Source organism: Betta splendens, chromosome 14 (genome assembly GCF_900634795.4).
Source record: "Betta splendens chromosome 14, fBetSpl5.4, whole genome shotgun sequence".
NCBI lineage: Eukaryota > Metazoa > Chordata > Actinopteri > Anabantiformes > Osphronemidae > Betta > Betta splendens.
Window position 1 is genome coordinate 8,579,274 of NC_040894.2, and position 20,457 is coordinate 8,599,730.

Consider the following 20,457-nt stretch of genomic DNA (forward strand, 5'->3'; position numbering starts at 1 on the left):
CGTTTTATTATGGATTCAGTCAAGGTCAGGAGAATGGAGGAATAATGGATTGTGTATCCAAAGCAGAGGCTAAATTAATAAACATGAAGTGATGGTTTAATCAGTAACAACACATCTACAAGGTAAAGCAGCCAATTTACAGATCAGCTCCGGCTGGAAAAGCGAGACTTTGACAGCATTTTAATTATTGCAGAAAACACTGAAATATTGTTCTTAAATTATTCAAAGATAATAAATAAACAAATGGTGAGACGCCAACATAAGCTTCCATGGTAGATTTTCTCCTAAAACCCTTCCTATACTGCAAAGGTTTGCTCCTGTTTCTTGTAGAGGAGGTGATAAATCCGACATATCTTGGTTCTGGAGCGGTGATGTCAGGCTCAGCCAGTAACGATGGGCGCCTTCATTGGCGCATACAGCGGCAGCAGCATCTCTCCCCTCCTCTCCACAAGAGCCACAAAGTCAAAGTAGGACTTGTTGGAGGAGCCACTAGTTAAGTACCACCCGCCTTGACCCGCTGCGATCACCAGCATCGTCTCCGCTGGCTAGAGATCACATTAGTCAGGAATTCAGGTCAGTATTCCTCACTCCAAAGAAATCACAGTGTGTGGAGTCATCTGGGCCGTGAGTTCTTTGGGTTACGCCGGGTCTTTACTACTCGATGAAGCAGCGCGGCCACTGCTGGCTTTGAGAGCTGCTGCTTATTAGACGGATAACAGACGAACTGTCCCCCCGCCTCCCCACCGGGAGGAAGACGAGCGGCGGAACAGGCTCATACTTCCCCTGCTCTCTCAGCCAGTGGTGCTTTGCCACCAGACGCTCTTTATCCGTGCCACATGTGTCCAGCGAGCTCACCCAGGAGGAGGAGGCGCATTGATTTATGCCCCGCTCATTGGCAGCGGCCGCGGGTGCGCGCTGCAGTTCTTTATTTTGCAGTGTGGACAGGTTTGTGGGTAAATCCTGTCTAAGCAGAGGCTCTGTCACTGGCTTTGCAGTGGCACGCTGTATTAAAGGCCTCCGCGTTGGCAGGCGAGGGCCATCCCAGGGGTAATCACGCCCATTCCACACTGAGGGCTGCAGCTCCAGCGGTCTCGTTCAGACGGACGCGCGAGGGAGATTTGTGCGCCGGCCGCTCGCCCCTTAATAAAGATTTATCTAATGACTGACTTGGGAATTGAACCGTGGGAGAGCGACGGGCCGGGTGGGAGCGCCGCAGCGCTGATGAGAGCTCCTGGCTCATGTGTCACGGACTGCTTTTTGGCAGGAGGAGCCTGGAATGTCTGGTTGACCCGGTGAAAGATGCGCCTGTGGTTCTTAAGGAAAAACGAGCCCATAAGAAACATGGGCTCGCACAGAAATGGACCTGCTTCCTGGTGCTTGATAGCGGGACAAAGTGGGAGGAGTGAGGGCGCTGTAGCTCCGCCCCCTCATGAAACCTCATCTGGACTGGCTGAGCGCCGACGTGCTGCATACCGGTGCTGTACAGGCGAGGCCCGCGAGCGAACAGAACGAACGGTACCAGCGGTGACCTTTGCACGGGGTGCAGCGGGTTCTGCCTGCAGTGCATCCGATACGGTGCATCTCAAACGCTGTCTGCATCAAGTAAACATACAGTGTGTGTTCCATTCGGAAAAAAGCATCTGTGTGAGCAACTACCTGAGCGGGTTGCACCGACCAAGATGTTTTTTTCTCTCCTTGCCCCCCCTCTCCTCCCTCGAGGTGTCTGTCTGTTTTCCGTTTGAGTTCCCCTTTCCTTTTTGGTTTGAACTTTGACATCCGTACCCTCCCCAGGATGTCTGTCACAAACTGCAGTCCAACATTGTGACAATGCTTTTGTTCTCCCGAACCTCTTTATGAACTTCCTGTTTTCGTATCCTTTTTCTGTTCTTTCCCTCAAGGTCTGGCGCACCTGATGTTAAACCGCCAAGGTATGGGGTCTGTTGGTTTGCTTTTCCTTCCCAACCACCTGATCACAACATTTCCCCTCCCCTGAAATCATTTTAGTTGACTGTGCTGCACTAATATTTCCTCTCCTCTTTTCTCATATACTTGCCTATTCGTTTTTTGCTTCCTGTCATGTTATGTTCACTACTCACTCAATTTGTGTCCGTCAAACCCTTGTCCTGACCACTGACTGAGCTACCGGAACATCACCTTTGACCTCTACAGTTTTTCGCCAAGGTAATGCATCTATGCTCATACAATAGCATCACTTCGGTTTCAAAATAAGAGGTTTTAAACTACTGATGGAGGAGACGTTTTTGATATGTAGAAGGGTTTTTTCCAGCCAATTAGACTTTACTGTGATGTGCTGTGCCTGTTCAGACATTCTATATCATTTCCACACAGTCTAAATTGATTTCAACTCATGCTAAAGCCTGAGTTCTAGCGTAGCTGCAGCACCACTATGAGAAAAACAGTGCACAAATACTAAACTTTCGCCCGAACGCTGTGGGTGGCGCTGACCATTACCTCTGCTGTATTTATGCTTTGTGTTTTCTGCAACATGCTGTGAGATGGAGATAAAAGTCACCGTCCTGTCTCCATGGCAATCAGTGTTGTCTCTGAACACAGAGACTTTGCTTTGATGACCCACCGACAGCCGACGACGCTGCTCACATCCTCATTTGCGCCGTCGCTCGAATGGTATTTGGACTGTTTCGATGAACATCTCGCAGGGCTTTTTTTCTAGAAATAGCTCATCAAGTCATATACATGCGAGCGCTTATCATCAGAGTTCCTACAGTGTATCACGCGAACCCTGCAGATGTGACTCAATCCGCTTTGTACTGTATATCTTCCTCGAATTACGCTATACTCCCTCTCCCATGTAGCGCTAATTTGTGAAGATGAAATAAGTGTTCCACCACCCTGGGTGTTCTCGCGTGCGTTTTCTGGTGTTAAGCTGATAACTCTAATATGGAGGTCATTTACAGTAGATGAAAAGGCCGGAAAAATACTTCAAAATATGATTACGCCAGTGTTTCAGCCACTAAAAATACTGCGGCTCCAGGCTGTACATGACTGTGACATTACAAATTAAGGTTGGGATTCTTTGGCTGCTCGCTGTGGGACGAAGTGTTTTATGTTAAGGAGAAGTAATCAGTGCCAGGGCAAAAGATAATGCTCAATTTGAGCTCCTGCTTGATGGGGCTGCTGGCACATGAGAAGAGTGGGACGCGCCACGTACGTCGGTGCCTCAACTCTATTATGCGGTCAGCTATAGGTGAACGATGCTGTTACTGTATATCAAATATTTAAAAGCCATAAAGCTAATGAGAAGAAGTTGGTAATGAGCATTTACAGAACTAAGCCTCTGAGCACAGCTACAATTAGCAAGTGCTGTGAGTTGTACTCGGGTTTTATTCAGCCATTTAATGTTTTACTAAATTTTATTATTAACTGTACTGATGTTCCAGCTTTAGCCTGAGGGGATACTCAGCGGAGTCTTCTGATACAATCTGTGTTTATGTGGTCATAAATAATTTCAAATCAAATACACGACGTACTGTACAGTGGCGGTCCCTCGCTTTAAGATTCGCACACTTTATGAATTAATTAGAGGATATTTTTCAAACTTTTAAACCATTTCAGAGTGGCTGCCTGCCTGTGTGTGTGTGTGTGTGTGTGTGTGTGTGTGTGTGTGTGTGTGTGTGTGTGTGTGTGTGTGTGTGTGTGTGTGTGTGATTTGCCAGTGCGCACACATCTTCTGTAAACAGAAGCGATATAGCAGAAGCAGGTGCAGCTCACTGGAGTGTTTGTGCTCGTCTCTGCCTCCAGACCAACGCAGGTATCTGAGCTTTGGGTGCAGCCAGGCAACAACAGGCACAGCGGCTCAGACCATGAGACGACATAATGATAATCAGTGTTAATGAGCATTTAGAATGTACAGTAGGTGTTGGCATTTCTAGGTTGCAGTGCAGTATGTGATATCACGTTGCTCCTTGTCTACAGGCTTTAACACACAGCCTGCAGTAACTGTAACCTGCTAATGTGGAGCTCGAGACAGACCCGATACAAACACTAGCTAATTCATGGAATAGTAGAAGTAATAGGATCATGGTTTCAAACAACGGGAGGCAAGTATAACATCGTGTCTGAGACAGAGTGAGAGAGGTGGAACCGAGCGGGAAGACGGAAGCCAGGTGAGACGCGGAGGACTGTTGACGCCGCCGTTATGTGCCGCCGAGCGTCCATTTGCATGAGGAGATCTATCGGCTCAGTGATCACACACAGTAGCTGCAGTCGGGGTTGAAGGTTGACGCCTCTACCCCCACTGTCAGCCGCGCAAAGTGGCAAGCGGCTCGGCTGAGCTGCTTCACCGACTGCAGTCTTAGCACCAGTCTGCGTTGTGTTGACACGAACAAAACCCGGTCACCGCACACAATGGTTCCAGGTGTCATAAAACAGAGGAATAGCTCACTGTAGCCTTTAGTAACAGAAACTGGGAGTGAATTGAGCCATTGCATCCTTCAGTTGTAATAATAATGAAGTTGTACCAGCTCTTAGGTTTAATTCTCCTACATCAGTTAAATGTTATGTGTTTAGGTTCAAGAGCAGTGTAATAAGTTGATATCAATTCCGAGATTAAAGGGGCCACTGATCCTGCCTGGCTTAAGTTGTCCCTGGAGTCCCGAAGCAGACGTTTATTGTACAAACGAATAGAAGAGACAGCTTATCCTTCGAGCTGCAAACACGGAGGCCGCGGCTCCAGAGCGAGTAAAGGAAGGGGCGTCTTCAGCGGCTCCCAGCAGCCCACTCGGTTCAGGAGCCGCATTGTGTAATGTTTGGTGCATGCGAAATAAAGAGTTCAGCGTCAAAGGTTAACGTCCTGGAATTGGTAATTTGACTGTGGATTCCAGTGCTGGGAACATTAAGAGTGGGCCTCACAATGAGCTAATGCACCAAAGCCTTAGTGGATTGTTTTGTAATTTACTGAACAGAGACAAAGAAGCAAAGCGTTGTGTGACCTGGTGTGAAGGTCAGTGTTGCTGCCTTTACTCTCCTATATAATCATGATGTAATGATGATGCATGCTTATTTTATTTGCTGCTACACTGAACTACGAGTTTGTAAGTGAGCCTAAACCTGCACCAGCATTTAGTGGATTTATATATTTTTGCCGTGTAGCTTGCAACAGCGTTGTTTTTAGCGAGTCCCATAAAACAGCTTTCTCTTTCAGCTCTTGTTAAACGTGGACACTTTTGTCATTCTGACAATTTCCGGAGCCGTTGCATTTTACTCTAACTGTATGTTTCCGTCATCCAGTGGACAATCTTTTCACCGTGCGTGCGATTTTGATGTTTAGCACAGCCTGACACTATTATATTGGTATTTATAAATGTCACCGTTTAACAAAGGAGAAGGGCGGCGTTATTTAATGCTTTCTTTTATGGCCACAGATCTTATGAAAGCCACCAATCCAAGACAAAATAATGAAGAATAAGGAAAAGTGTATAAATATAGGGACTATTTCAACTTAGATAATAAATATAGATAATATTTCAATCTTTTGTTGCACGTTATGTTTGAATGTGGGTCTAATGCAATGTTAGTGTTTTAACTGTTTGTTTCTGTCAGTGTGGAGGGCTTTTAATGCATCAACGTATGTGTAAGCGAATAACTTAGACCGGTTCATTAAACAGTAAAGTGCCTAAAGGCAAGTAACAAAGCCAGTTAAGGATAATTGATTAACACCCAGAGTGTTTATGCGTCTCTCCTCTGTAACTAAATCAGTAGACGTGTTTTTTTTTGTTTTTTTTTGTCTTTATGTGGTAAAAGCAGGTAGTTTAGGGACGCTCGTCAGCTGCGTTTTTTTCTCTGTGCCGCATTTATGGGAGAGATGATTCATCGCTCTGAGTTTCCATAGTTCTGGGATCAACTCCTAAATGTATACAAGGAGCTGTTTCATTAGCCTTCCCACAAAATGAACAGTGTAAAATATTCCCAGACATATCGTTAGATATGCAACCACATATTTGATCTCTGCAGATATTCATATACTTTGTTGAAGATGGTGAGATGTTTGTTGAGTAGTGCTGTATCGTACTGTGTTTTCTTTTCTTCTCTGTTTAGTCTCCGTTCACTCACTAAAGCCCTAATCTATCTCAATATGTCATCAAAGCAGTGAGCACACGGAGCCGAGGCTGAAGCAATTATCTAAGATGCTTGTTCTTCCCTCTCAGGGCAGAGGGAGTCAGTGGCCACGTTCAAAGGCAACGAGTTCTTCAGCTACAACCTGTCCCAGACGCCCATTCAGAGCAGCTTGGACGAGATCACGCTCTCCTTCCGCACGCTGCAGAGGAACGGCCTGCTGCTGCACACGGGCCGCTCGGCCGACTACGTCAACCTGTCCCTGAGGAACGGCGCCCTGTGGCTGGTCATCAACCTGGGCTCCGGCGCCTTCGAGGCCCTGGTGGAGCCCGCCAGCGGGAAGTTCAACGACAACGTCTGGCACGACGTCCGGGTGACGCGCAACCTCCGACAGGTCGAACCCATGGTTCTTTTATACTCACCGTTTCACTTAGTTCCACATCCACACGTTTGCTGTAAATGTCTTCCTCTTTGCTGCTCAGATTCCAGTGTGGCGTTGCATTATTACCTAAATAACTCACTAATTTCTGTGGCTGCAACTACATAGCAGCTGCGTTTAAAGAGGTCATGCAAGCAAAAAAACTAGAGCTTATATAATGAATAGAGCCGTTGCATGTGTCCAACATTGTGCTGCTGTATCTACTGTACTGCAGCCAAGTACAAGTCAGCCCTAAGGTTTTGTATTCATTAACGCTGTCCACTAGACAAGGCACAGCGCTGCATTCCCAAATTAATTTACTGCCAGGATGTGTCTGTTGCATTAAATGTTACCCTGCTGGCACTCTGCAGCCATTCTGCAATTAGTTCCACCATACAACAACCTTAAAGCTCCAGCAATCAATACTTTTTGGAATTCACGCCGAACAGACGAGGTCCGGTGTGACGTGCAGAGGACCTGCAGGGACCGGCCCACGGGTCGCTGGCAAATTCTGCAGGTTTATGGAGGTGTTTGCAAATTGCAAATGGGTGTTTGTGCAATGTAGCAGAGCTGCATCAGAAAGTTAAAGGTCCAATTGGTGTTTCCATGTAGACTTGAGCTAAAATGTGATCAAATAATCAAACAAGTCCTGAAAGATAATCCAAACTACACAAATCCCAGCAGGTTTAATTTTATTTAATTGGCTTGATGTGATTCTCATTGAAGTCCAGATTTTTTTTTATTTTTTAATGTGATGCTGTGTCCTGTCTCTTTTACTGAGCAGGTGTACTACAGCTGAATACGCTGCATCCAATAATATTTCCTCACCTACAAAAGCAGGTTCGCTTCTCACTCGACTGAGCGTCAGCGCTGTGTAGTTTGGGAGCCAGTTTAGTCTTTCATGGTTTATGCTATCTGTCAGCTGCACTTGAAACGCAGGAACACAATGCAGCTCGGGCTTCTGAAGGCAAGACGGGTTTCTAGCTTTTTGTGCCAAACACGTAATGTGATCACTCGCTGTAGTAAATTCACCCCGACCATAACGAAATTAAACGTGTCTCTCTACAAGCGACGCCGTGCGCCGCGCGTTTAGGCGGCGGATTTCTTCGCCGAAGCCGGAGCCACTTTGAATCTAACGCTCTCATCATCATCACCAATATTTCCTGAATCTGTCACATTAACCTGCACATAAACTCACATCCTCCTCCACATCTATTTCCCTACCCCGGCTTCCAAAGGAGCAGCAATCCAGTGCTTACATCACTTCTGCTTTCAGCCATGCATTTGATCCCTGTGTAAATTGCCTTCCTCTCAGATAAGCTACCTCACTGACATGAAGATAGGGGGGAACTGTAGCTCCCAAGAGAGCGGTGGTGGAAACATTTTATTAGATCCGGTGGTGCTTTTTAAGCTAGAAATTCTCCCGTTACCCGCTCCCTCCCTCTCCATCTGTCTTCCCCTCTCCTTCAGTGGGCTAACTCCTCTGACCCTTATTAATGATGCATCCACCTATTTTCGTGCACGCAGCACACTGAGGCACTGTACAACACAAACAGTGTGTGTCTGCTCGCTGCGTTCGCTTCCTGCCGGACTCTAACTCTCAAGCAGTGGAGTCATAAATGCTGCATGTGATCGTCTTTAATGTGCCCTGAGAGGCTGGAGCTGTGGATGATGGCAGGTCAATCGGAGCCGCCAGGGATGGAGTTTCGAACGCTATCCTACTGTTCTCTTCTAATTCAATAATTGCTTTTAATTCCTCTCGCTGATTTTAGAGCCCATTACAGCTACTGTTTCAGGATGTGGTGTAATTATTAGCCGCTGGTCTGTCGTCGCCTTCCTGGACGCTGAGGTGTGAAGGAGCTCGACTCGGTTTCATAAAAGCACTTTGATTTTCGAACGTGTTTTTTTTTTTTTTTTTTTTGATGCAGTATCATCAGACGCGGCCGGGCCATTGTCCGCCCTCTAAGGTTTTACCGCCAGACGGGCGGAAATCAATATCTGCCAGTATCAGAGAATTGTGAGGCAGGCGCTGTTTTAGAGACCTGACACCTGAACACACCATGTCAGGTCAATCTTTTGTTTCTTCCCCGCTTGCCTTCGACACACTGTACCAGGGCTGTTCACAGCATAGACACCGGCAGGTTCTACAGTGAGCCGTTCACGAGATACAGTTGAACCGCTGGGCTTTTTAATCTCACGCTGGTGACTCCCACGTTCTGAATTATTTACAGTTCTTTTGCTTACTGATGCCTGACTCTGTGATAATGACCGGGCCGCCTGCCCCAGCACTTGGCTGCCGTTATCTCCTCATGTCAAGGTCTGCTGGTTCAGGTGCTGCTAGTCTACTTCACTGTCGGCCCATAGTCATGATGCTTAATGCTCACAGAAAAAGAGTATTTTAAATGTTTAGTCTAAACTCGACACTTTAAATTATTTCAGTTCAATTATTTAAATTCATTGCATTGGATATTTTATCTGATTTTTTTTTATCCACTACAAAAAGTTGGAATTGTTTTTATTTGTCAGCCCAAAGTGGGAGCTGTTGCATTTGTGCAGCAATACATGTTAAATGTCGACTTATTGTCATGGCAACAAGAATATCATTTTCCCTCTATCGCCCGATTCATTCATTCATTTCCTTTGTCTCTGTGTGCTGATGAGGCCGATATGAGAATAATCTTGTTTTGTTGCTGCCAGTACACAAGCGCTGTGGCTTGCCACCTCCGTATCTTAAATCTCAAATTAATTGAGCAGAACTGTAGCATTCATATCACTTTGCAGCCAAAATATTAGTGGAAGGAATATTTATGATGCACCGACGCCGCTGCAATCCTGCTAATGTATCAGACAGAGGGATCAGCCGAGATTAGTGAACCCTTCAAAGCGGTTCTTGTAATTGCTTTCAAGATTCAACATTAAGGCGAACTCAACCACAATCACAAAATGAAGCATGAAATAATTAGGCCAGTTCTTTCTGTTTGACTTAGAGCCTTCCCGTGTCTTGTCTCGTCTGCCTGATGGTTCCTCTAGGTGACGATCTTGGTGGATGGGATACTCACCACCACGGGCTACACTCAGGAGGATTACACCATGCTGGGCTCCGATGATCTTTTCTACATCGGCGGCAGCCTGAACACGGCCGACCTGCCGGGCTCCCCGGTCAGCAACAACTTCATGGGCTGCCTGAAGGATGTGAGTAGAGCGTGACCTCCGAGAGGACGTGTAACACTACCCCACCTTCCCTGAATAGCACCTACTCCTACTAGAAGCAGAGCCCGTTGTGCATATAGGAAAATGCTGCAGATGTTGGTATTGATTCCCCCGTTGGAGGGTGTTTCAAGGAGAAACGCTCAGCCGAGCTTCTGTGCCGCCGTCGAGCATATGCACTTATGGATTCCTGCGGGAATCCCCTGGCAAACGTAGCAATAATACGCATACAGTACGAAACAGACGCGTCTCCGTAAACGCAGCCTCGACTGTTCCATCTATCGCGGCTTTTGCGTTTTTGAAGCGTTTTAACTCGGGCCTGTAGCTGTCACATTGATTATCTCGAGCAAGAAACTTCAGATTATGTACTAAGCATTGGAATTAGTATAGGCACAGGAGTGAATTACGGGTTAATGCTCAATTTCAGTCTGGTCTCACAAATTTTTAATGAAGTGAGCAATCTCATAAAAGGCAAATGATGTGCATTAAAAGTGAGAGAAATGCTTTCCCCTCCCAAGGAAGGATTAGGAGGCACGACTATGACGGGCAGGAGCTCGATATTAAAAGAGTGAGGTGAATTATAAAAAGGTGGACGTCATAGCGACATACGCGGTACATACATGTTTTCCTGGGGTCCTCACGTGTCCGCGAGCCTGTAATCAAGTAATTTAAGACCGATTCTCCCGTAAATGCCGATAAACTGTTACTAGGCTCTGCTCTTGATCCCTACTTAATACAGCTGCTTGGGATTCAGCTGGGAGTACAATGCACCAAGGACAGAACAGACACATGACTTAGATGTGGGAAGTAGAAGAGGAGAGAAATAATTTGACTAAGCCACAGGACGAACAGCATCAGCAGGTAGAAGAGAAGCATAAGAAGCGGCGGTTTCATTGTGTGGACGATTCCAGCGTCACACTCGCTAATCACTGCTACTGTGTGATCTCAACTCTACATTCTGAAAAACACAAAAGCCTAATAATAATGGAATTTGTATGATAATATGTCGGAGTGAAGGCTATTCGCGGGGATGCTGCTGTAATGTGCACTCCGTGTTCTACATCGTTCGCCTTTACTTTGAAAATCCCTAATTGTTAGTGCGCTAACAGGATAAGCGGAGACGCTCAACCTGGCACCGCTAAACGTAAGCAAAAAATATGCACCGCAAACCTGCTAATGTTAGCGTTTCTCTCCAGGCGCTTGATGCGTCGCCTGCCTCAAGAGACGCTCACATGTTGTTAACAGCGTGAACATGGTTCAAGGTATCACATGCAGTTCATTGAAAGACTCACAGTCTGCAGGTATGCAACCGTGTTCATTAGATTTCCAAGCACACACTTGTTTATATTTTTGAAATATTAGGATTAGTTGTTGGTAAAGCAGCGAACATGAACATTTGAAAGCACTCAAGCCTTTGGTGAATGATTTTAAATGGAGTGTCTACATAATTACTCTGCAGTGTGAATGCACTGAATTGAAAATGAGATGTTATTTATGGATAGGTTATTGTCCCGGCACCACTGCCAATGCTGCAACCTCCGCTCCGTGGGCGGTGTAGCTGGTGGTGCTGCTTAGACCTACTACTGCTGTGCCGTACTGTAGGCACGCAGGGAGAATATGATGGGATAAAGAGTCATGACGACAGAATGGCGAACCCAAAAAAAAAAAAAAGTCCCGTTAATGAGGGCGAGACATTGCAGAGGCAGAGCTGATCAAATGGGATCAGCCTGTCAGGGAATCCAGAAGCCAGGTTCAGAAGCGGGTCAGTCCGAGCCAAAGCTCCAAAGTCGGGTGATGAACTAGAAGATCGAAGCTCCAGGGGAGAAAAAAAACACATATATTCATCTTAATCCATGTGAGAAAGAAAAGTGAGCAGTGACTAAAATATTTATTGTATAAGCAGTGGATCTATTTGGGGGCATGTGTCTCATTTTATTGAATGTAGTTTGGGCCGTGAATAATCTCTGGAGACATTACAAGATAATAGATGTGAGTGCTGCAGCGTAGAGGCCATCAGGTTCATCAGGTAGAGGGAAAATAATGGCTGCTTTCAGATGGATGTCACGACTACAACAACTAGAAGGGAGAGATGAATTTGTCCTGGAAGGCGGCAGCTTATTGGCCTGCGCTGCGCGGATATCCCACACCACCCCATTAGGTTCCCTTACTTTAACGCTCCGGATGCTTTCCTCAGTCTGGTGGTGAGGAATGTGCTCGCACAGCAGAGGAGGTATTCATTCCCCGATTGCTGTTATCCTTCACTACTTGAGCATAAAAGACGCGAGGGGCTTTGTCAATCAACCCAACAAGAGCTCCATTCTTGTGTTTTTTGGGATACGCTGTAATCCTTGTCACATAAAACAGCCGCCTGAATTAGTGGAATAGGATTCCGCTTCCTGTGTTGTCCCTGGGCTTATATAATAGCGCGGCAGAGGTCAAAGCCGGCCTCCTCCGTGCGCTTGTGTTGGATGTTGTGCTCCTGGGTGTTAAAAAAAGGTGTAAACGTCCCTATATATAACCGCTCGTGCTTCCTGTAAGTGATTGTCTTGATTGACTGTCTTCTCAATTTAAAAAATTGCCCATTCCGCCCGTTTCTCGACAGTCGGCTTCGCCATCTGATTTCGCTGCCTAATTGCTCACGCTGAGGCGGTGTGAAGTGTGATATTGGCTCAGATTGCACCCCCCTCCCCCTCCCCCTCCCTCCCCCTCCGCCGCCGCCGGGCCCCTGTGCAGCGTGGCGTGTCACCTCTGGCTGCGGAGGGGACGCGGGAGCTAGCTAGTTAGCTAGTTAGCTAGTTAGCGCTGGTACAGGATGAGAGACCATGGAGCTGCACAGGTGTTTCAGCGCGGCGTGCTTTTAATTTAAACCGAGTTCTGTACATCCTGTATATGAAATGAATAAACGGATTTGCATTTCGCCATAATTGGGCTCAAATATCAACTAGGTAACGAGGCAGAGGCAGGCTCTGCTGTACGTTCTCTGCAGCTAGATTTTTTTTTTTCTATTTCTGTCCCATGAGCTCCGAAATAAAAACGAACAGTCAAGTTTATGCCCTCTCACATTCACTAAATGCGCCTCTTTAAATAATAAATTGTGCGTTTGCTTGTATAGGAGCGAGTCCACCTCTCTCTCCCACCCACTTTATCTACTCGGGCTCGAGCTGTTTCACTTTGCTTCGTATAAACACACGCAATTATTTGAAGGCCTGTCTGCGAATTTGAGTCTGCCACTTTCGGTAACTGTCTAAAATGTAAATATGTGTATTTGCATCAATATATTTCCTCCTTTTCCAGCTTCACAAGCTTTTCAGCTCTTGCTGTTGTGTTTTTTTCTCATTACAGTATTACACATTGTATAACAGTCTACTTCGTTATATATAAGCTATTTATTCTAAAGAGCAGACAGCGGCGGAGGAGAGCGACTGTTTGGCCTCACACATGAAAAACTTTTCAGTCTAAGCAGTAAAACACAGTCGGCTCCACGTGCTTCGTCTCTGCACGGTTCCACAGCATGAGACACCAACGACGACACCGAGACAATTAATTTTTAAAATGCTTTTAATGCAGCAAATGCTTCACCGTGCATATATTGAAATGCACTAGTTCTAATGCTGAAATCATGGCGGCTCCGGGTTTAGCGATGAATCAACATGTTTTCCGCCGCGCGTCCTTGTGGAAGCTTCTGGGTTCTGTTATTTCTAGCTGTTATTGATGAGTAATATTCAACCTTTGCACCGAATGTTTCCCTCCCTCACGCCATTGTCTCACCGCGCCGGCGTCGCTTTCTCGTTTTGTTAGGTGGTTTACAAAAATAACGAGTTCCGACTGGAGCTGTCGCAGCTAGCCGAGCAGCGGGACCCCAGGATCAGTATCCATGGCGACCTGATGTTCAGCTGCGAGAGCGTGGAGGCCCTGCAGCCGGTCACCTTCGACACGCCGGCCGCCTACCTGACGCTGCCCCGCTGGAACGCCAAGAAGACCGGCACCGTCTCCTTCGACTTCCGCACCACGGAGGCCAGCGGCCTGCTGCTGTTCAGCCACGGCAGCCTGCAGGGGGCGCCGCCCGACAGGAAGCCCAGGGCCGACTTCTTCGCCCTGGAGCTGCTGGACGGCTTTCTCCACCTGGTCATGGATATGGGCTCGGGCAGCATCAAGATGAGGGCCGGCGACGCCAGGCTGGACGACGGCGAGTGGTGCCACGTGGATTTCCAGAGGACCGGGCGCAACGGTGAGAACGGGGGGGTGGAGGCTGCTGTGAATCACTGCGGATGATGGTAGCGTTTTAAAGCAATATTATTTTAATTGCTATAATATGTGGATTATATTTACAAAAACGGTGTTAACCTGTTTTACTAGGAACCAATTATACAGTCACCCACCTCCAACGGAGACGTGATTGCCTTATTAATACAATCCAAACGTCTGCCTTATCAGTAGCAGCCAAAAGTACACACAGTTCCTTCTATTTCTATAAATACCCTCCCTCCTTCTCAAGCAGGGCACTATGACAATGCAGATTTGTCAATTACAGTTCCTCACTTTTCCATAGCTGCTTTTAATTTTAGCTTCCTGCTCATATCCTAAGGAGCGGCAGTGCAGCTTCTCTGTGCTGGCTGCTTGAAAGCAAACAGAGACGGGCGCCCGCTTCCTCCGTCTCACAGTTTGTTCTCGCTCCTCACTTAGCACAGCCCACACACACCTGTCGTCATTTTCCGCGTGAAAAAAAAATATATTGCAGGAGTCAACTCACCGCTAATCCAACCCCCCACCCCCCACCCTCGCAGGCTTCGTCTCCGTCAACGGCCAGAGCCTCCCCTTCTCCGCTAACGAGGGCAGCGAGGTCCTGGACCTGGACGGCGACATGTACCTGGGGGGGCTGCCCGAGGACCACCAGAACCTGGCGCTGCCCCCCGAGGTGTGGACGGCCACGCTGGGCCTGGGCTACGTGGGCTGCGTCAGGGACCTGTTCATCGACGGCCAGAGCCGCGACCTGTGGAGGCTGGCCGAGGTCCAGACGGCCGCCGGCGTCAGCGCCTTCTGCACCCGCGAGACTCACGTCCGGTGCGGCAGGGACGCGTGCGCCAACGGCGGCCACTGCAGGGAGGGCTGGAACCGGCACATCTGCGACTGCAGCGGCACCGGGTACCTGGGCCGCAGCTGCGAGAAGGGTGAGTCCTGGGGGGAGGGGGGAATAGGTGACCCCGGGATGCTGCTGCGGCGCTTTTAACACACTTTGCCCGGTATTTTATTCATCATCTTAGAGGTGTGAGTGGCTGCACAGGTGAAAAAAATGCGGATATAAAGGAAATTCATTACGAGAGCCTCGCCGCCCAAACAATAATACTTTCATTTGCTCGTGATCACCTGCACCCTCTGCTGCGTATTTTCATATCTAATCAAATATCTCAGGATCTCTCATCCCGGGGTAACTGCCTGTGTCCACGGAGCAGTTCAGGTCACAATGAATGGACAATGGAGTAGAGACAATAGAAAATAGTTGTTATTATTAAAGCCATTCAAAGGCAAATGACAGTATTTCCCCCTCAGTGTAGCGACTGGGTAATGAACTGTCATTCAGGAGGTCGCCGGTGCTACGAGTGTCTCATTAGAAATGCAGCGGCGCCTCTGCAGCGCGATTCCCGACTCGCTCCGCGTTTTCCATGCAGATGGGTTTTCTCAGAGAGAGGCCCAATTACGCACATCTATTGGCAGCTAATAGTATAAGGGTTATATGAAAATCCCTCTTGCATTGCACCGTGATTGCTATAAATCCTTTAAATTTGATTGCTGCTGCAGTCTGGCCGCCGCCTCCGTATGCTCTAGGCTCTTTCTGCCATCTGGTGTGACTGATGGAAACTGCAATCCAAGGCGCTCTCATGCGGCACCTGCGATAGGCTCGAATGGAATTCACGCTTTCCTCCATAGGCGCCACTTTGTGTTTCTCATTCAACAGAGGCCACCATGGTGAGCTACGACGGGAGCATGTACCTGAAGGTGGTGCTGCCCAGGACGCTGCACACGGAGGCGGAGGACCTGTCCCTGCGCTTCATGTCCCAGAGGGCGTACGGGCTGCTGATGGCCACCACCTCCCAGCAGTCGGCGGACACGCTGCGCCTGGAGCTGGACGGAGGCCGAGTCAAGCTCACTGTCAACCTGGGTAATGCCGAGGCAGACGTCGCGGGTTCACCTTGCAGGGCTTAGCCACAGTTGTGATGATAGCGGAGTTGCCTCTATCTCTCCCTCATCTGTCTGCATACTCGGGAGCTACAGTTGCTTAAAAAGATACAGAGACACCATCCAGTCAGTAAAGCTCTATTTTGTCCTATTGCCTTAGAATCTGTCTTTTCTTGAGCTATATTGTATCTAATAATAATTATCATATGAATTCATATATCTATAATTACAGTATGATTATGAGATAATTTTATGTATTATTTTATTATGAGAGAAGATCTTTAGCTTATAACCTAATAGAACTATACAAAAATCAAGAGCAAGCCCTTGTTGCAGCTGCATTTAAGACACTAAGGATTTAAGGTACGCATGTCCTGGAGCAAAGGAAGCAAAGAGTCACAGCGCTGACCCTAAATCAGTCTCTTCAAAACACTTTTAGTAATCGCTTTTTAAGAAAAAAAAACCACCATTCCGACGCGTTTTCATGCCTTTTAAGCAATTGTAGGTCAGCGTGTATGTTCGCTCTCTCCCACACGTGCTGTCTCTCTGCCTCTCCTCTCTCGGTTCACCCAGTGGTCAGGTCTCGTCTGACCGCCCCGGCTCTTTCAGCCCTTCAATGGCTTGTCTGCAGTTCAAGGAGAAGGCAGTCAGAGACCAGCTCCATCATCATGCGGGGATATGACCACTTAGACAGATGTGACCGTCGTGGCTCCCTCCCTACACATTTACTGGTCGGGCCATTTAGAGGCGCTTCACCGAGCAGAGGGTGTCTGTGATGGACTCTCTCTCTCTCTCTCTTTCTCTCACTCTCACACACACACACACACACACACACACACACACACACACACACACACACACACACACACACACACACACACACTCACCTGCAGCAGAAAGTGGTCTCTGACTGTCTGTATCCACTGCTCTGTGATGGTTGACAGCTTGAGAGCACTCCCCAGCCACTCGACTCACACCAACATGCATTCATGTACAGTTAGAGAAATTGGTCTCACCACACACGCAGATGGGGTCGGAACCACGTCAGCCGCTGACGTGAAGACGCGAGGGAATAATAGTAATGCATCTCATTTGTGCGACGCCGCTGTCATTTCCCCTGTGGTGTGACGTTCCCTGTGGCTGCAGGTTGTGCAAACCGCCCTTTTCCCCCGCATCCAGGCCCGCACATCACTTCAGTTAACGGTCTGAGGACGGATCAAGGCTGGGGCTTTGGAGTAGAGCTTTATTGCTGCAGTATGTCACACATTCTGAATAAAATTACACATTCATGACCCTCTCAGTAGATATCTATGAAATTAATCACACAACCATTTATCGCAGACTCTGCATAAAGCCAGTAACCGTTGGAGCCTAAATCCTTTAAACGGCCACACACACCTGCTCTATCCAGTCAAATTATTCCTTGCCTTCGTATGATAAGATTTAAGACCTCCTTAATCTGCATCAAATGTTAAAATCATCATTATTATCTCCGAAGCGGACCCCCAAATCTGGACCGGCTTCCGTTTCCTCGTTGTCTTTATCTGCATCGGGACAGTTTTTCTCGCGGCGGCACACGTTTGCTGAGTTACCCCAGAACCCGGTGGCTTTAATCTGCCCCGGTCCGATCCATGGGCTGATTCTGAATGTGAGCCGCCGAATCGGAGTCGATGCCCCAGCTAAAAATAATGCCGGCGCACCTCCGCGGTCGATAACAGCGGTATCGATCCCCGCTTTGATCCGCTCCGTGCTCCCCGGCAGCGGCCGGGCGCTTCCTTTCACCCGCTCTCACGTCCACCGCGGGGGGGGAAGGGGCGGTTTAGACTCTCAAGCCTGTCCCCGGATGGTGGCTCTGAAACGCACTGAACTGTCTGCAGAATGTACCTTGAAGGATGTGAAATATTCTCCTCTCTTGTGCTTCTCTTTTTTTCTTTTAAACTCACCATCTCACTCTCTCTCTCACCAGATTGTATCAGGATAGACTGTAATCTCAGTAAGTGTCTCCAATGATTATTTCCTGTGTTATGATTGAAAGAATATGCACTGTGGTGTAATCATATGCCTCTTGCTCTATTCCCTTATGAAACAGAACATAATTCATTTATTCAGCCCTACGGTTCCTGTTGTTTACTGTTGCTATTATGCTGCTCATAAGCATCATTACAACGATAAGAACAAGAGCAGGAATTCACTGTGGCAAGCAATGTTATGGTTCAATATAATTGCATCCTTTCTATGCTTTTGAAATTTACATTTCAGCAACAACCTGAATTACAAAGTTCCCCCTCTTGTGACGTACTAATGCCATCTGATGTAGCTAAACTCATTTAAATGTGACTAATTTGCTCACACAGCTGATTATTGCATAGCGTTTGAGCACACTAAGCTTTTATTTTGTAGTCAGAGCAGCCGCGCCTCCGTCTGTGTAAACACACGTCAGAGCTGCGGGGAAGTTAAAGGTTAGCCTGATATCTGATCACCGGCAGACAGAGACGTCAGCCTTCAGCCTGGCTTTGCCTAAATGTTAAAACGTGAACGAGAGACGACGGCCTGTTGCAGCTGATTCCTCCTCGACTGTCAGGAAATATATTTTGCAAAGTAAATCAACGGTTCCAGGACAGAATCCAACAAATTCTCTCTTTATAATTCGCAGATGATTTTAATTATAGGCGACATCCACAAACACACGGACGATGAATGCAGATTAAATAATCTGTATAAATGTCTTAAATCATTCAGACACGTCAGTATTGACTAGACCATCCATCACACACATTCTCATGAACCCTAAGTTTGTGAAATGAGCAAATGTGGCTCCTCCACGCGTTAGCAGATGCAGATTGTCGCTTGGTGATTTTGCGCCTTATCATGTAGATTGTTGCTCTCACCTGATAGAGGGAGGCAGGCAATTTAAGTTCGGCTCCAGATTACGTTGGCGTGAGAAACAGATAAACACTGTTGCCAGAGGAGAAGTGAATGACGGCCTGATATGGATCCCTCAGTGCAGAGGAGGCTTGTGAATTCATATCACTATAATCGAGAGCGAGCTGGAAGCTCATTTCCACCCCTATGAGCGACTCAGGCGCTTTTCAAAATAAAACGTTCAGCTTCTAATTTTCCACCTGCCAATGATTCTGAAGGCCTGCTTGACATTAGATTGTACTGATGATCACAATGACACAGGGGACTCACTGCAGCAGCTGCACACGCTCTCTCTAACATGTTTTAATATTTACGCATGCGCAGCAGGAACACCAACAAACCAGAGTGTGTACTGTAACACTGCCTTGTGTTAATGTAACGGTCCAAGATGGAGATTTACAACAGATTTACAACATACACATAAGCCTAAGCTACAGTTGGTTGTATTGAAAGGATTTCATTGTTTGTCCTCTGCTCCAGGTGAGTAGCACTGGATGTGTGTGGATGACAAGTGAAATGCATGTGCTGTGTTTGTGAATGAGCCGACTCATGAGCCGACGCGCAGAGAGACGAGGCCTTGTTTGCCCTCGTTTAAAAGTACAGACGTAAAAAAAAAACAAAAAAACGCTCCGTTAGGAGAAACGTTGTCTACCAGCAGATGGCATCGTCCCATCATCCACAGGAAACATGCTCTGCACTGTATGTGTGCAAAAAAAAAAAATCCTCCTCCTCAACCATTACACTAAAGCGTGCTACAACAATGTACAGAGTTATTTAGATGATCATTGAGAGTGCGATCACTGGGGAGAATTACAATTTGCACCACAGGCTCATTGTGCTTATTAATTACATTTATTCCTGTTTGAAAGAATTATCCTACAACCTAATTACAGAATAAAGGCTGTGATTTTATCGGGCCGGTCTTCCTTCCAGTGCAGCTTATTCCTTATGGAGTCTGACAGCCTATATTAAGCAGCTGCCTGGAACCTGCCACAACTGGATCCACTGTGGGAGTGTAGCAGTTGTGAGAACAAATGCTGCTGCAGTGCTGTTTACTAATTCTCAGGAACGGCGCTGTTGAAATGACGCATTTGTTCTTAAAAAAAAAAAAAATCAAATATGGAACTACCCTAACATACTTTGATTATTAACATGGGCATTCGGCATTCAAAGTCTCCGCTCGCCCGTGATGCTGACCTGTACAAGTGCAGCACGCCTTTGAAGTCGTCCTTGTGTGAGAATATTAATCAAATTAAATTTTAACGGAGGATCAAACTAGACAAAATAGACCCTTTACATGTGCTGCTTCCTCTCAAGCCGCTCGAAGCCGAGCTTGTCAGGCGAAGGCACTTTGATAGGAGCTCACATTTCAAAGGGTTTTCAGCCACGTGTCTGTGTGAATACATATTATGCTCTGCCATTTCACTCCTCTGCAGCGCTACAGATCCTGTCCCTGATATCAAACAGCCATTGTAGTAAGTTTAACCGGGCGTTTTCATGAGGGGGGGGGGGGCGTTCGTGGCCCCAGTTTTTATTCTTTTGTCGATAAACGTTGCAGCTATTCATCACAGTTTCGCATAAAATCACATGTACAAAAAAAAAACACCTATATTTCCCACAATGCAACGTGTCATTTAACAGTT

General features: G+C 47.1%; 1 protein-coding gene across 5 annotated transcripts in view; it reads left to right on the forward strand.

The window, feature by feature from the left end:
• The window catches only part of nrxn2a (neurexin 2a), a 76,711-nt gene that overhangs the window by 22,361 nt on the left and 33,893 nt on the right, over positions 1–20,457 (forward strand). For 2 of the 5 annotated variants that reach the window (XM_029173178.3, XM_029173181.3), the window contains exons 4-11: positions 1,899–1,928; positions 2,170–2,181; positions 6,186–6,487; positions 9,542–9,703; positions 13,517–13,946; positions 14,503–14,886; positions 15,672–15,875; positions 17,859–17,885. In XM_029173178.3, coding sequence (XP_029029011.1) covers positions 1,899–1,928; positions 2,170–2,181; positions 6,186–6,487; positions 9,542–9,703; positions 13,517–13,946; positions 14,503–14,886; positions 15,672–15,875; positions 17,859–17,885 — 1,551 coding nt within the window. The remainder of the gene's footprint in view (positions 1–1,898; positions 1,929–2,169; positions 2,182–6,185; positions 6,488–9,541; positions 9,704–13,516; positions 13,947–14,502; positions 14,887–15,671; positions 15,876–17,858; positions 17,886–20,457) is intronic. The other 3 variants (XM_029173179.3, XM_029173182.3, XM_029173180.3) reach the window with 2 other exon arrangements.